Consider the following 15,872-nt stretch of genomic DNA (forward strand, 5'->3'; position numbering starts at 1 on the left):
TGCAGGGGAAATCTTGGGTGTACCTTGGACATCGATCAATTCACTGCACAAGCTGGTGGGGGTGAGCAGGTAATGACCAATGACCGTCGGAGGCACTGGCAGGCTGCATCATGGGAGAGGGCAGTTGAGCCTTTGCTGTGGGAGAGGGCACCCTGGCCAGATTGGGGCAGGCCTCTTCTAGGAGCTGGAGCTGTACGCACCTGGCAGGGTGGAGCCCGCTGGGGAGAAGGGCAGGTGTGAGCGAGGTCACGGGGCTGGCTGGGCTGGTGTGTGTGCAAGGGAGAGGGAGGGGGAAGATGAGGGCATGGCGTGGCCTGGGAGAGCTGGCCTGGGCACACACGGGCTCGCATGCTGGTCCAGGGTCCCTGCACTGGGCTCTCTGAGCTCCCATGAACACCACACAGGGCTGTGGTGAGAAGGGAGAGGGGGCCAGGCTCTGCCAGATGTGTGCCTCTTGGACAGTACTTGGCTGTGTGCACACAGCCTGTTTGACGGTATCACATTGACCTTGATCTCACAGTGGGAGGGAAACATGCACCCGATGAGCCATCCTCATGCTGTTGGGCCTGGGCCATCCAGACCTGGGGGGCCCCTGGAGGTATCTGGAGAGGCAGACAAATGCTGCGCTTTAGCAGCGTGTGGCCTTGGCAGCCTCAGCTGTCCTGGCAGCTCCGACAGGCCTGCGGGATCCAGATCCTGCCTCCTGCTGCCGGAGGAGCCCTGAGTTTCTCATCGGGAAGGGCTGGGGGCCGGCTGGGCTCGACAGCCTTCGAGGTCCCCACCCCCGTAAGAGCCCGTGGTTCTGGGGGCGCCAGGTTGGGACGAGGGTGAGACGGGAGCCAAGCACTGGCAGGCTGCCCTGGGGACCTCCCTGGCTCCAACCCCTGTGTCACTTGCACGTCATCCTGCACGTGAGGAAAGGGCTGCGCCCTTGTAGCCGTGCTGTACCCCAGGGGCCTGAGGGCCCCTCCCCTCATCTTGGAGCCCCTGTCCCCCCAGCCCTTGATGGCTCCCCTCCCTCCAGCCCCCCAGCAGGCCAGCCCCCTCCAGAGCCCCTGCTCCCTGGTACAGACCGTCTAGACAGGCCCCACCTCGCCTCCCTGCAGGGTGAGTGGACGCCCTGCAGGGAGAGGCGATCAGAGGAGGCCGTGGAGCTCTCGGTGCTGGTTCGTCGCTCATCACGCACGCGGCCGCTGTTTGCTGAGCTCCTCCTGGAGCGGCAGCCCCGCGCTGGATTCACCAGGAGCGCAGACAGAGGCCGTGTTTTGTGAACCGCTAGGGTGTGGTCACAGCTCACCAGGGGACTGTGTGGCTGGGGTCAGAGGAGTGAGAGGGCCATACAGGACCTCCCCTGGGCGGGAATGGCGAGAGCCGGGCAGGCGGAGGTGCTGGGCCAGCTGTAGGAGCTTGGAGCAGAGGCAGGAAGGCAGAAGGAAACCCAGAGCGCCCCAGTCCATCCGTTCAGTGGCCTCTGTCCTCTGAACAAAAGGGACGGGGCTCCATCAGCAGCTCTGTGGGCCCTTTGAAAAGCTCATGGAAACACTGGCTCCCACCCAGCAAAATTTACAAACACAAAACACTTAGCCCTTTGCTGCAGTTTTGGGGTGTTCACAGGCCCCCCTGCCCAGGTAGCCAGGCTGAATGCCCTAGGCTGGCTGGCAGGGATATGACTCCTGGCTGAGGAATTCAGATGGGACCCTGCGACCCTGTGACTGCATCTGGGTGAATTTAGCCACAGAGGGACGCAGAGCAGAGAGGAGGAGCTTCTGGAGGCAAGAGGCACGAGTGAGCCCAGTGTGGCACAGGTCTGTCTGTCCTCTCCCCAGGGACACTGCTTCGCAACAGGCTTTCTTCATCAGCTTTGCAGTGGCCTGTCAGGCCGACCGCCTTCCTCATGCCTCTCACCTCCCACCCATTTGTCCACACCAAAGAAAAACAAACCACAGCGCTGCCGTCTGAATGTGCCCCCTGCAGACACGAGCTGCAGGCATCTCGCTTGCAGGGATTCCTTTAATCCCCACTGTAGCTCTGTTAGGTAGTATATTATTACTTCTATTTGACAGATCAGGAAACTGAGGCAGAGAGAGGGTGAATAACCTGTCCAAGGTAGCAAGTAGAGGAGCTGGTGTCTGGACCCAGGACCCGAGTCTCTGAGCAGCATTGTCCTGCTGGGCACCACAGTGGGTGCTCAAGTTCGTGCTTTAACGAATGAGGAGGAGCCTGGATCTCATTTCAGATGGGGTGTTTAAACAATCAGTGGCCCTCACCTCAAGGACCTGCAGGAAATTTGAGAGGCAACTAGGATGTCCCCAGGAAAGGGTATAGTTCCGGGGGGTGTCCTGCTTCTTGGCCCTCACTGCACAGCCGGCTGGCGGTGACCTTGCGGGCCACAGGCCACTCATCATTGAGGCCGATCAACACAAACTGGAGGCTGGAGGCCTGGGTTTTTATGTGAAAAACTCTTGAGTGTTTAATTTTGGATCAAATATTGTTTAAATGCTGTGAGTTTGAACAAAACACATGTTGGGCTACCAGTTGTGATCTCTGTCTGAATCCAAGGGTGCAGCCCCCAGGGACACCAAGAATAGAGCCCTGGAGGGTGCCAGGAAGAAGCACCTGGAAGTGGGTCCTGGCTAGCATGCGGGGTCCCGTCCTCCTGGGATGCAGAAGTAAATCAGACGCAGTCCCTGCTCGCAGCCATGGGCCCGAGGGCGAGACGGGCGTTCTCAATGCCCTACCTGCTCTGACCCTCCCACTACACTGGGGGCGGGTAACGGGGAGATTATCTTATGTTTCGTATTTTACAGCTGACTTGGTTGCAGTGGGGGCGGTTGAGTGCTGCACCCATGGCCGGCTGGTGGCAGCCAGGCTGGATTGGTGTCCCTGGATCTCTGCCCGTCCCTGTGTTCTTCTCGCTCCACCGGCCTATGTCGTGTCTCTTCTGCCCTAGGGTACGGCCTATGGGGGAGAGATTTGCAAAAAAATAAAAAAGAAAAGAAAATGACCCAACATTTGTGGGGCGAGGCCTGCCTGTGCCGGAGCTGAGCTGGTGACCTGTGTCAGGGTGAGAGAGGCCAGGCTGCCAGGCTGAGCCGGGGCAAGTACAGGGCCCCGGTTACAGCTGAATTTCAGGTGATCAACAAATGATTGTTTTAGTATTCAGAGAGGTCCCGGCTGGGCTTGGTGGCTCACACCTGTAGCCCCAGCTACTCGGGAAGCTGAGACGGGAGGATCGCTTGAGCCCGGGACTTTGAGACCGGCCTGGGCAACATAGGGAGACCTTGCCTCTTAAAAAAAGAAAGATCTCATTTGGGACAACTTACATAAAAAAATGATTTATTTGTCTGGCATTTCACTTTAGTGGGGCGGAGGCTGTATTTGTCTGGCAACCCCAGGGAGAGGGAATTTGGGCATGGGGGGTGAAGGGCAAGTGAATCCCACTTTGGGATTCTGGAAATCTAGACGATGAGCAAAAGCCAGGGGCAGTTCACCTGCAGCTCGGAATGGCTGGCCTGCAGCCACAGCCCGCACCCACGCTAGGCCCTTCCTTGGCGAAAGGTGCAGCTGGCGCCCGAGGCGGGCACGGCGGAGCTGTCAGGCAGGCAGGGAAGTTACTGGGCATCCCCCTGGCTGCCGATTCACCGATTGCCTGGAAATAATAGCCGAGTGGGAAAAAAGGCAGCCAGAACGGAGGCCGAGCGTAGTTATTCTGGCGTTTGCTATTTCCTCGCTTTCTTTCCTGCCCAGGCTGCTCTCAGGCCCCGCAGCCTTCTGTTTTCACTGGATTGCTCTGAAAGTGCACTAGTCACTCACCCTTTCCCAGGCCGAGGGGCAGGTGTGGCGGGCTCTGCTGGGGGCCGTGGGGGGGCCGAGGAGGGGTCCTGACAGGGCCCTCTGGGAAGGACGTCCCTTTGTCCCCAGAACACCTCGGGCCGGCGGAGGGAGCCCAGCCTCAGAGCCCTGGACCCGAGTGCTTGTGTGGGCCTCCCTGTGCCAGTCTGCGTGGCTGGGAGTGGGCTTCCCTCCCGGCGCCCGGTGGTGTGCTGTGATGGCGCACACGGGCCGGTGGAAGGAGTGGGGGCCCTGGCCGGGGTCTGGTCCTTCACAGCGGTGTGTCCTCGGACACGTCCGGGGGACCTCATTACAGCAGGGAACGACACCTGCTCAGGGGACCAGCGGTTCTGTGGCGTCCATGACATTGGCAGCTGCTCCCATCTGTTTCCAGATTCAATTTTTAAACTCAGCTTTATCGAGGCACGTTGTCCGTACAGGAAAATGCACACATTTGAAGTGTCCAGTTTGACTGGTCTTGACCTACGCCTGTGTAACCGCTGCCCGGACCAGACAGGACATCTCCATGCCCCGAAAGTCCCCTCGTGCCCTGCCTAGTGGCTCCCCTGCCCCACGGCCCCCAGCTGCAGGTAACCTCTGCTCCAATTTCTGTCACCGCAGGTTGGTTTTGCCTGTCCTAGACCTTCCTATAACTGGGATGCATGGAACCACGCAGCGCGTGCCGCTTTGTGCCGGCTGCCTGTGCCCAGCACGCTGTGACGACCGGCCTTGGTATTGCCGAGTGGCGCTCCTTTCTGTGCCAGCAGCTCGGTGCTGCTGACCTCGGATCCTCATCCTACCACTGGGAAACTGGTCTCAGGAGAGAAACTGGCTTCCCAGGATGTGGAGGATAAAGTGGGCACAGGGTGTCCGGCCCCTGGGCTCTGACTCTGCGTCCAGGGCCCTCACTGTGACGTGGGCCTACCAGGAGGGTCACAGAATGGGGCCATGACACCTCACGTCATTTCTAACAGACTTCAGTGTCCTGAAAGCATCATCACATCAACTCAGAGAAAAAAGTCAATGGGCTCTAGCGCCGGGTCTCACTGTCACATGCAGCGGACGAGGCGTGCCAAAGGTAGCTCCTTTGGAAACCAATGAGGCTCCTTAGGTGGGTGGCCAGCAGGGCCTCCGTGGATAGCAGAGCCCTAGGCCAGGGGCCCGAGGGGGGCTTTGCTGCTCCTCATTCTGCTGTGTGACCTGCAAGTTGCCTCTGAGGGCCTAAGTGCAGTTAGTGTCACCCACTCCGTAGGCTTGTTTAGAGGATTAAGTGAGCTCGAGTGAAAGCACTTTGAAATTCAAAATGCTGAATTGATGGTTATTGTCATTTTTACTGTTAGTATCTTGGCGTCCGGAGGTTGTCCCTGGGGTTCATGGACAACCACTGACCCCGCTCTGGCCCTGGAGCTCCCTCCACAGACTGTGCCTGGACGTTCACGTCCACCCTGCAACTCGAGTCTGGGGTTCAAGTTTGATGCCAGGCTATTTCCACTGGCCTTGGGCACCTCGGGCCACTTGCCGGTCTTTCCTGATGGGCAGACAGTCACTCTGAGGGGGTCTCTCTTGACCTCTCGGTCTGGCTGCTTTGGAGGGTGACTGGGTCTCCCAGGGGCCTCTAGAAGGAGCCCTTTGTGGGCCCCACAAGCTGTACTGACGTCGGACTGCCCAGGACACCCTCCAGATTTAGTGCAAGGTTGCTGGCCATCTGTGTGCTGCAGGGACAGGCGCACAGACACTCACCTCCACGGGTTATCCTGGCAGACCCTGAGCTCCCTGGGGGCAGGCCTGGTGGCTCCTTCATTTGTGGGGCCTCTAGCACTTGGCACAATGCCTCACACACCAGTAGGCACTGGAAGAAGGTTGGTTGAGTGGGGTTAGATGTTAAAAGGCAAAACGAAGTGGCCCAGCAAAATATAAAGCTTTTGTGCATTAAAGGACATTATCAAGAAAGTAAAAAGACAATCAAAGAATAGGAGAAAATATGTGCAAGTCATATTCGGCAAACATCTAGTGTCAGAATATATGAAGAAAGAATGTGTACAACTCAACAACATAAAGGCAATAAACCCAAATATAAAAACGGTCAGAGGACTTGCATAGGTATTAACCTTTGTCCAGAGAGGCCCACACATGGCCAACGAGTGCATGGAGAGATGCGTAACACCACCCGTCACGAGGGAAATGCAAACCAAAGCCTCCACAAGATACCACTTGACACCCACTGGAATGGCTGTAATTTTGAAAAATGAAGGAGAACACATGCTGGGGAGGATGTGGAGAAGCTGGAACCCTCGTGTGTTGCTCTTGGGGATGCGAAGTGGCCCATCCACTCTGGAAAACACTTTGGCAGTTCTTCAATAAATTAAAAACAGAGTCACCGTGTGACCCAGCAATTCCACCCCTAGGTATGTGCCCAAGAGAAATGGAAACACGTGTCACAGACACCCTGTGCAAGGTCGTTCACAGCAGCGCTGTTCATAATAGCCAAAAGGTAGGAAAAACCCAGTGTCCATCAACTGCCGACTGGATAGAGGACATGCAGTGTCTCTACGTAATGGAGTCACATTCCGCCACAACGAGGAACGAAGCACACGTACGTGTGGTGGTCTGGATGAATCCTGACGGTGTTATGCAAAGTGAACGGAGCCAGACACAAAAGACTGTATGTTGTATGATTCTGTTTCTATGAAATATCCCAAATAAGCAAATCCATAGAGACAGAAAGTGGATTAGTATTTCCTAGGACTGGGGAGGGGTGGAAATGGGGGTGACTGCTAATGGGGCTGGGGTTTCTTTTGGGGTGATGGAAATGTTCTGGACTTAGATAGTGGTGATGGTTGCACCACTAAAAATCACTTTGAGTTTTATCTCAAAAGTCAAAAAAATAAACCACAAAGTGTCCCTGAGGAGTGTGAAGTGCATGGCCCTGGGTCCCATGGTGGCCTAGGTGCCCACTGCAGGCCTCTGGGCATTGGGCTCCCCACTCATTCCCAGCACCTCCCTCTCTCCTCCCCTCCTGGTTTGTTCCTCCTTCCTCTTGAGACAGGACTTTTGCGCTTTCCACAGGGTCCACAGAGGCCACCCGTTTAGACTGGGACAAGGGGCTTGCACAGCTTCTGCAAGACTGGGGCAGGGGTGCCAACAGCTAGGTGGAAGGAGCCACCTCCCACCCTCTCCTTCCTGTAGGCTCCCCACCCATCGCTCCAGTGCCTGCCCCTGCCAAGGAGATCCGGGCACAGGGCTGGGCTGGCAGAGGGTCAGTGGCCTTGGGGCAAATCATTGTTAATCTCTCTGCCAGGAAAGGCAGGTCCATTAGGGAAGGCAAGGTGGGTCATCGTTGGGGCCATGATGGAGATCTGTGGCTCCACGCCCCACGGCCTCCTAGAAGTGCCCCTGTGTGCACAGATGCACACACGCATGCGTGTTCATCCTCAGGGCCGCGCGGGTGACTCCCAGGCTGTGTGTTTGCCTTTTTGCACCCTCCCTACCCCTCCCTCCTTCCTCGGATGATTCATCCACATGTCGGGCAGCAGCTCGGATGGTGCGGGCAGCAGAGAGCCAGGAAGAGCGTCCTTCTCTCCACCATTAGCAGTTGAATGTTGAGATTCCTGATGTCATTCGTTTGAAAAAATAAAAGGGTTCTGTGGCTAAAGTTACACGTGCGGAAGTCTATGCTGCGGGAGAATGCTCAGGCAGAGCTCCGGGTGAGGGTGAGCGGTTTCCCTTTCTTCATGGTGCCCCTTGGGTGGACACTCCCGCGCGTGTGAGGTGGCACGCTCCTGCACACCTCTGCAGTTCTGGGGCATCTGTTGGCAGTCCTGCCTCTCGCTGCCTGCTGTGGCCTCCTGGGACCCTGCAGCTCCGAGGCAGGGCCTGAAGTCAGACCCCGTGTGTCGGCTCAGGGACAAGTCTTGGTGGCCAGATGTCTCCTTTTGCCTCTTGGTGGGCTCCTGGCTGTGTTTGGTTGAAGGGTTGCTTCCAGAAGGGCCTTCTCCAGACTGAACTAAGGGAGTGTGGAAATCCCTCGGAACTGCTCCAAGGCATGACCGTGCCTGGGCTGCGCGTGCGGCAGCTGCTCCCTGTAACCCTCCTTCCTTGGAATGGGGGCCTCGGAGCCGGGGTACACAGAGGGAGGCTTGCTCCCCCAGCACACATCTCACGCCTCGCTCTGTTCTCCTCCCGCTATGCAGGTTGCAAGATGGGAACACAGAACCCGCAAGCTGAGCAGGGCCTTCGGCTCCCCACACCTGGCCTGCTACGCCCTGGGCGGCTCCATCGTGCTCCTGAACCTCCTCCGCTCATACTGGTAAGCCAAGGCAGCGCTCCCCGCCTGACACAGGGCGGGGTGCACAGGGAATTCTGCTCCCAGAGGCCACTTGGCCCAGCCCGTCCTGCTGGCAGAGTCGTCCCAGTGAGCTCAAGAGGGAGCAGTGTGAAGGAGACAGTCGGCCTTCCCCGCTCCTGCTGTTCCCAGCTCCTGGCCTCTGCTTCTTGGCCTTTCAAGGGGCTGCCCATTGTCTCCAGGCCTGGATGGGGGTCTCAGGGTCTCAAGGTCCTGGGTTGAATGCTGTGAAGTCTTCCCACAAGGGGGTCTGGGGCTTGGCACTTGGTACCACCTTGGGGTCTTGGGGCCTGTGCGGCTTGCAAGCTGCCCAGCTACTGGGCCCATTGGGCAGGGAGGAGTCCCCTGTGCAGATACAGAGAGGGGCCTTGGCAAGAAGCAACGCTTTGCCCAAGCTTCACAGCTCCCAGAACCCCGGCAAGGGTGGGGAAATGCGCAGTGGCTTGGGGAGAAGAGACTTGCTCCATCTAGGCCAGAGGAATGCGGCAGTCATGATCCCAGGGCCACCCAGGCTGGGCTCATGTGGGTGGGACATCTATGGCGGAGGGAAGTGGCCCTCATCCCCACCCGTGCCTCCTCTCAGGCCACTGCAGAGTGTCCCTCCTTACCTGGGATGGGCCCTGGGCTAGGCCAGCAGGGTGACAGGGAGCCTGTGCCCCCAGACCCCAGGCACCCACACTCCCTTGCAGGAGGGCAAGGCTGAGGATGGGCTGAGGGCTGAGCTCAGCTATTCCATCGCCCCCACCCTCCAGAGTGCTGGGACCCTGCCAGCCAGGCCCACGAGGTGACTGCCCAGTGATGCCAGTCAGTGCCACGCATCGGCCACCAGCATGGGCAGCCAGGCTGGGTCTCCCCTGGGCCTGGACAATCACCACAGCAGCAGTCCCTGCCCCACTCATGCTCCGGAGGGACGTGGGAGGGAAGCAGGAGCCATTGTGGATCAGGAGAGGGCGTAGCGCCCCATCCTCACTCACTGCTTCTGCGGGTGTGTGGCGCGTGCAGGGCCCCAGGGCTGAGCAGACATGTGCCTGCTGGGGAAGTGGGGGTCAGACCTCACAGGTACACCAGAGCTCAGAGGGAGTCTGGGATGGGGCTGGGGGCTTTGCTGGGGAAGGCTGAGCTGGCGTCAAGCCGGTGAGAAGGGCTGGGGAGGGGACCTGAGGGAGAGCGGGTGTGGAGGTAGCAGGGAGTGGACCCCGTGTGAGCAGGTCCCCATGGCTGCCCAGGGGGATAGGGGCAGCAGGAGTGGGTAAGGACGGGACTGCCGGGCCTGACTCCGGCTCCCTCTCCTGCACAGATGCCAGTGGGAGGCAGAGAGTAGAGGGCCTGCCCCTGGTGCCTGGTCCCCAGCAGGGTCCCCTTCCTCCTCCAGGGCCTGGCCCAGTGCTGTGCATGTGGCAGAGACAGGAGGATGGGCCCCCACAGCCCAGCAGGTCCTGGGCCCTTGGGAGGCCTCCTGGGAGGAAGTGATATGTGTCCAGCTTCTCATAGACGGTGGCTCTTGACTGTGCTTACTCCCCAGACCTTTCCACATTGTGTCTGCCTGGCCAGCAGGTCCGTGACTTCTCTCTTTCTGGTCTGGACACCCTAGGAGATTTTAGGGAGGAGAGAAGGGATGGTCACGGGCAGCCGCAGGACTGGCTTTCTCTTCTTACCCTTTGGATGAAAAGGCAGCCGTTGTGCCCCTGTGCACTGGCATGTGTCCTCTCCTCCCCCCCTCCCCTTGCCTGGCCCCCTCCTCAGCCCTGTCCCATCCCATCCACGCAGCCACTGTGAGCCTGGGCTGGGGACAATGGGGGCAGATGGGCTTTGCGGAGGGGCTGGTGAGAGGACCCCCCAGGACCAGCTCCTGCTGCAGCCTTAGGTCCCCGCCCCCCGCCCTTCCCAGACATCACTCCAAATGTTATGTTGTAAAATTACACATAACATAAAATTAGCCCTTTTAACCATTTTAAGGTTTACAATTCAGTGACATTTAGTACATTCCCAGTGTTGTGCAGCCACCACTCCTGTCTAGTTCCAGCACTTTTTCGTTACCCTGAACCCACGATGCAGCCACCACCATCCCTGCCCCCAGCCCCTGGTAGATACTAGTCTGCCTTCTTTCCCTAGGGATTTGCCTGTGTTGTTCTTACCTCCCTGTAAGACCGCAGCTCTGGGGGGTTGGGGACTGTGTTCACAAGTCTCTCTGTGCCCAGCAGAAGTCGGGGTGGTGGGCAGAAAACACGTGCACAAGTTTGAATCCCAAGTCCGGGTCATGGCCAGGGGTGTCCAAGAGAGCATTCAGCAGCTGGCCTGGCAGGTGTGAGGCCAGGACTCGGCAGCCGCTGACATCTCCCAAGGGGCGCGAGAGTAGGCCACTGTCAGCTGGTCTGCACCAGCTGTGCACCCAGAGGTGGTCTGAGAGGCCCCGGGCAGGATGAGCCGGCTCCTTACCGGGAGGCGCACGGTGCTACGCCCAGACCCGAGTGGGCAATTAGCACAGAGCTGTCTGCTCTGGCTGTGGACCGGCACGGGGGCTGATGGGCTCTGGGGCATCTGTCCAAACCCCTTCCCCACAGCCGCTCCCTAGCACGGCCAGGCTCAGCCGGGGCTGCTGCCCTCTAATGAGCGGTGAGGGGTGCAGTGAGGGCCCCCAGGCAGGGCGCGGTGGGCTCCTCAGGACTGCAGCCCTTCCTCCCGCCTGACAGCAGCCGCGGGAGGGGACATAGCTGAGGTTGTTGGGGCATCGGGGAGGCTCCAGTGCAGCTCACCAGTCACTTGAAGGAGCTGTATTCCAGTGCACAGCAGAACCGCTAGGGGCTTGTTGGAAATGTGGCCCCGGGGCTCCCTCTGGGTCCACTGAGCCTGACCCTCAGGTATCTGTGGGGTTCAGAAGCTCTGGTGTGCTCCAGTGTAGTGACCCCCAATCAGGCACCATCCTGGACATGGAGGTGCTCCCCGCGGGCTGAGGGCAGGTGGGTGGGAGCACACCTCCTCACTGTTCTGTGCACCAGTTGCCGTGGGGCAGGCGCAGCCCTGTGCCACACCAAACTCACTTGAGAACCCTGTCCCCCCCACCTGAAGTCTGTGTTTTCAAAAGCTCCCCAGGGGTTCTGAAGCGGCCAGCCCTGGAGGATATCAGCCCACATGTGGCCATCTGTCCCTGCACCATGTGTCCTGGTCACTGCTACATGCCAGTGCTCAGCTGGAGCTGCTCTGGGATGTAGTCGGGACAGCCTGGTGGCTGAGTGGCTGCACAAAGTAGGGAGAGGAAGAGTGTAGAGGGGACAGCTTGCTGCAGAGGGGACAGTCAGAGCAATGGGAGGGAGTTTGGGCACTTGCAGGTCAGCATAGCCATAAAAAAGTCACTCCTTTAGTTTTGGCAGAACAGGTCTGGATTTTTACAGAGCAGATAGGATTTCTGTGGACTGGGAAGGAAAGCGTGTTAGTTTTTTACTGCTTCATAACAAATTCCAACTAACTTAGCAGCTTAAAACCACACAAACTTACTATGTGGCAATTTTAGGTCCATGGGGTGGGGTCTTTGCTCAGGGCTTCCCCAGGCTAAAGTCAAGGTGTTGCCGGGTCTGCAGGGTCGGGGGTTCTGCAGGGTCGGGAGGTGTGTGGTCCTCTTCCACGCTGGCTGGCAGCTTGCTGGCAAGATGCAGTTCCCGCAGGCCCCGGTCCTGGGGCTGCCCTTACTCCATGTGGCCATCCCCATGGCAGGAGATGCCTCTGCTGCTCCAGTCTCTCTGGCCTGCAGACCCTATTTGAAAGGCCCACTCAGGGCCATCCCTGATCTGATTGACTCAGGGTCAACCCATTGGGACCTGAATTCCATCTGTGCAAGCCCTCGGGGGAGGGCATCCTGCACTCTCCCTGGGCCGGGCCATATCGGAGGGAGAGAAGCGCTGGTTAGAGGTAGGATTCAAAGCATGCGGGGTGTGTGTGTGTGTGTGTGTGTGTGTGTGTGTGTGTGTGTGTGTGTGTGTGTGTGAAGAGTGCTTTGGGCAGAGGCGGGCAGGAGTAAGGAGGAGCTGCACAGCAGGCAGGGAGGGGGCAATGGGTCAGAGGTAAGGGTGAGGGTTCACCCTGATGCCTGGAGTCCTGCCCTCCCCTGCGTGTCCCAGGGAGCTGTGGCAGGGCCACATCGGGACCTTGGGGAGCAAAGGCCTGAGTCCTCAGCGCAGGCATGGCTGGAGAACTGGGAAGGGAATCAGGGCTGGGCTTCAGGCGGCAAAAGGGGCCCAGCTGTGGGTCTGGGGAAGAGGGCAGAGTGGGCTTCAGTTCAGCAGGGGTGAGCCAGAGGGGGCCAGGTGGGTGGAGCAGGTTTTCCCCTGCCAGTCTGGTGGCCAAGGCTCTGCAGCTGGCAAGGCGGGAGAGGCATCCCTCCTGCCCCCGCACACACCTGGAGGGGCTGCCCTCTTACCCCAAGTCAGGGAGGGAGGGTGTCAGCCTGAGATCCAGGTCCCGAGGGCCACAGCAGAGGGCACTGCACCTTGTCCTTCGCTGCTGTTCCCAGGTCCCGGCAGGCAGGAGAAGATACTGGCCCGGGCTCCTGCCCCGTCCTGCCTCCAACCCATCGGTTTCCTTGTTTATAAAAGGAGACAGACTCTCTCGGCTGTCAATGGGTTTTGGAAACACTTTGAAAAGGTGATGCGTTATTCAAATGCACAGAATTAGTGAGGCATCGTGGCCCTAAATTCAAGTCCCTTGATGATTTTGGAAGAGTTACACAGATGAACTTTTTTTGTTGTTTTAGTAGTTACCGGTTTATTTTAGTACATATTAGAAAAAAATAAGCCCATCAGACGACTAATTTCACCGAGAGAACTACTTATTCTGAGTTGAAACGTAAAGAGCAGGGAGTGGAGGCTCGAGGCGAGGCGAGTGTGCGTGACGGTTCAGGCTGCACCGGGCGAGGACAGGGTCGTGGAGATGCCCTCGGACGACGGAGTCTGGCAGTGCTTCTGGTTGGGCAGGCATGGTGGGGGCTGTGGGCCATGGCTGTGTGTGCCCAGGACCCCCAGCTGGGGGCGGGGCAGGGACAGTGTGGACAGCAGTGCCCCTCCCCACCTCCACCCAGGGTTTCCATGATTCAGGGCAGAGCTGGTGACTGAAGCTCAATTCAAGTCTTAAAGACCCGGAGGCAAATGAACGCATCTCCCCTCCCCCTCCAGCGCAGAGTATTTCCAAGGGAAATGGCCTCCCGCTGCCTCATTCTGTCTGGGAGCTGGCGTCCCAGAGCTGCTTGTCCCTCCGCTCGTGTTCCCTGTGGAATGGACTGTGCCTTCCTGGCTTAATGGAGGGGCTAGGACATCGCCGATCGCCTAATTGGTCTGAGCGATTCCGGTAAACCTGGAGTCGGGAGTCACAGGGTGTACTGCGGCGGAGGGGACGTGGCCCGAACATCGGGGAGGAGCCAGCCTGCCATCTCTGCTGCCCCTTGGAGCAGACGACACAAAGGGGCCAGCGGCCCATCGCAGAGAAAGGATTGGAAAAGATGGGCCAGCCCAGGCTGGAGCCACGGGTTGGGGGACAGTCTGGAGCTGGGGCCAGGTCTGGGGCAGCCAAACAGCCCCAGTTGGGGCCTCTTCGGCCCCATCCCTGGCCCCAGATCTGCCCCTCATCAGGAATCTGCTTCCAACCAGATGACTTTTCCTACTAAGCCGTGCCCCCAGGAAGCTGGGCTGCAGTGCGCTGGGCTGCAGGCTCGGCCGCGTGGGAGCGAGGTTTCCTTTCACCTGCTGCCTGCTCAAGCGATGCAGGTGGACTCTGGCCGAGGCACCTTCAAGGTGGCTGCTCGCAGCCTGAACTGGAGGCTGGGCAGTGGGCCTTGGCCCATGTCTCTGCCCCTGGGGCAGGAGGGGGCGATAGTGACAGAGCGACCCTGCGGCCTGCTCAGGCCGGCCCTGGCCCCAGTGCCCACCCACTGTTACGACTATTCCAGTGGCCTGACTGGTCTCCCTTTCCGCCTTCCCACAGCACTCGGAGTACGTTCACTCTGCCGGGCTGCGGAGGCCTCTGCTCTGCAGGCTCCTTCCCGCCATTCCCCAGCCTGCTCTGTGTCCCGGCCTGAAGGCCTGCAGACCTGCTCTTCCTCCTCTTGTCCATCTACACACACTTTCTGCTGCCTGCTCCCCAGCCCAGGGGTAGCCAAGGAGCCAGGTCCCTGCAGGTGGGCTGCACCGTCCCCTCCCCGCGACCTGCAGACAGAGTGGGGGTGCCGAAGCTCCGTGCCAAAGCTCGCTGGCCTCAGCAGCAGGGTCTGCAGGGTAGAGGGTCACAGGGCCGCCCAGAGGCACAGCGCTGGGTGTGCATGACGCCACCTGGCTCCATGGCAGCCTGAGACCCTGAGCCAGGCCCAGCGGCTCGGCCTAGAGCTGCAGGTGACCCTGAGCTGAGGACAAGAAGCAAGGAAGGGAGGTGGGGAGTGGAGCGCTAGGAGTGTGGGCAGTGTGACTGGAGGCCGGGTTTGCCCTGACACATATATGCTGCTGTTTGACAGGTCGCCATGCAGGCCTCTGCCCACGGCCCGTTGGCTGTTTGTCTGCAGGCCCTTCCCCCACCTTCCTCTCTGACCCCCTTCTCCACTCTGGGGCTGGGACGAGGTGGCTGAAGCAGCCGCTGCTGTCTGTCAGGTGATGAACATGCGTGAGACACCAGTCCTGCGGGCCAGGTGCTGGGGAAGGAGAGCAGCTCTGTTCCCAGGAGCTGAGGGTCTAGTTGTAAAAAAGAGTTCTAGGGGCCGGGCGCGGTGGCTCACGCCTGTAATCCTAGCACTCTGGGAGGCCAAGGCGGGCGGATTGCTTGAGCTCAGGAGTTCGAGACCAGCCTGAGCAAGAGCAAGACCCAGTCTCTACTAAAAACAGAAAGAAATTAATCGGCCAGCTAAAAATATATAGAAAAAAATTAGCCGAGCATGGTGGTGCATGCCTGTAGTCCCAGCTACTCAGGAGGCTGAGGCAGGAGGATCCCTTGAGCCCAGGAGTTTGAGGTTGCTGTGAGCTAGGCTGACGCCACGGCACTCACTCTAGCTTGGGCAAAAGAGTGAGACAGCTACTCAGGAGGCTGAGGCAGGAGGATCCCTTGAGCCCAGGAGTTTGAGGTTGCTGTGAGCTAGGCTGACGCCACGGCACTCACTCTAGCTTGGGCAAAAGAGTGAGACTCTGTCTCAAAAAAAAAAAAAAAAGTTTTAGGGAGGCAGAAGGATATGTCTGTACGTCTTTAGCTCAACATGAGGATAGTTTTACAACAATCTGAGTTTACTAGTGGAGTGAGCGAGTGAAATGGTGAATTTGATCTGTTTGAAAGAGCCTGGCAAACAGAGAGTTTGTGATGGATGGATGAATGGCTGGCTGGCTGGCTGGGTGGTTCTGTGGGGATAGAGGATAGATTGATGGATGGAAGGAGGGATGGGTAGGTTGGTAGGTGGGTGGGTGGTTGGGTGGGTGGTGAGCTGCCCTTGCTGGGAGGTGCCTGGTACAGAATGAGTGTAAGTGTTAATAGTTGCCCTGCAGGAGGGAGCAGATCTCCATGTCTCTCCTGAGTGCTGTGATTGTGGGGAGCGGGAAATGCGTGTTTGGTATGTGCGGGCACTCCTCCCACACACATCCTCTCCTCTGAGCGTGCCCTCGTCTGCTGCCCAGGCCCGTTACCACGTGCCGGTCCCGCTGTCCTACCTGCACCAGGCCTTCTAGGCTTCAGGAGCCAACCA

The 15,872-nt window shown here is 58.9% G+C and overlaps 1 protein-coding gene across 3 annotated transcripts in view; it reads left to right on the forward strand.

Moving 5' to 3' along the window:
- PEMT (phosphatidylethanolamine N-methyltransferase) overlaps positions 1 to 15,872 on the forward strand; it is a 77,829-nt gene that overhangs the window by 55,471 nt on the left and 6,486 nt on the right. For all 3 annotated transcript variants that reach the window (XM_012664996.1, XM_012664997.1, XM_012664995.1), the window contains exon 3: positions 8,022 to 8,137. In XM_012664996.1, the coding sequence (XP_012520450.1) occupies positions 8,022 to 8,137 (116 nt within the window). The remainder of the gene's footprint in view (positions 1 to 8,021; positions 8,138 to 15,872) is intronic.

Source organism: Propithecus coquereli, unplaced genomic scaffold, assembly GCF_000956105.1.
Source record: "Propithecus coquereli isolate 6110/MARCELLA unplaced genomic scaffold, Pcoq_1.0 Scaffold946, whole genome shotgun sequence".
Taxonomy (NCBI): Eukaryota; Metazoa; Chordata; class Mammalia; order Primates; family Indriidae; genus Propithecus; species Propithecus coquereli.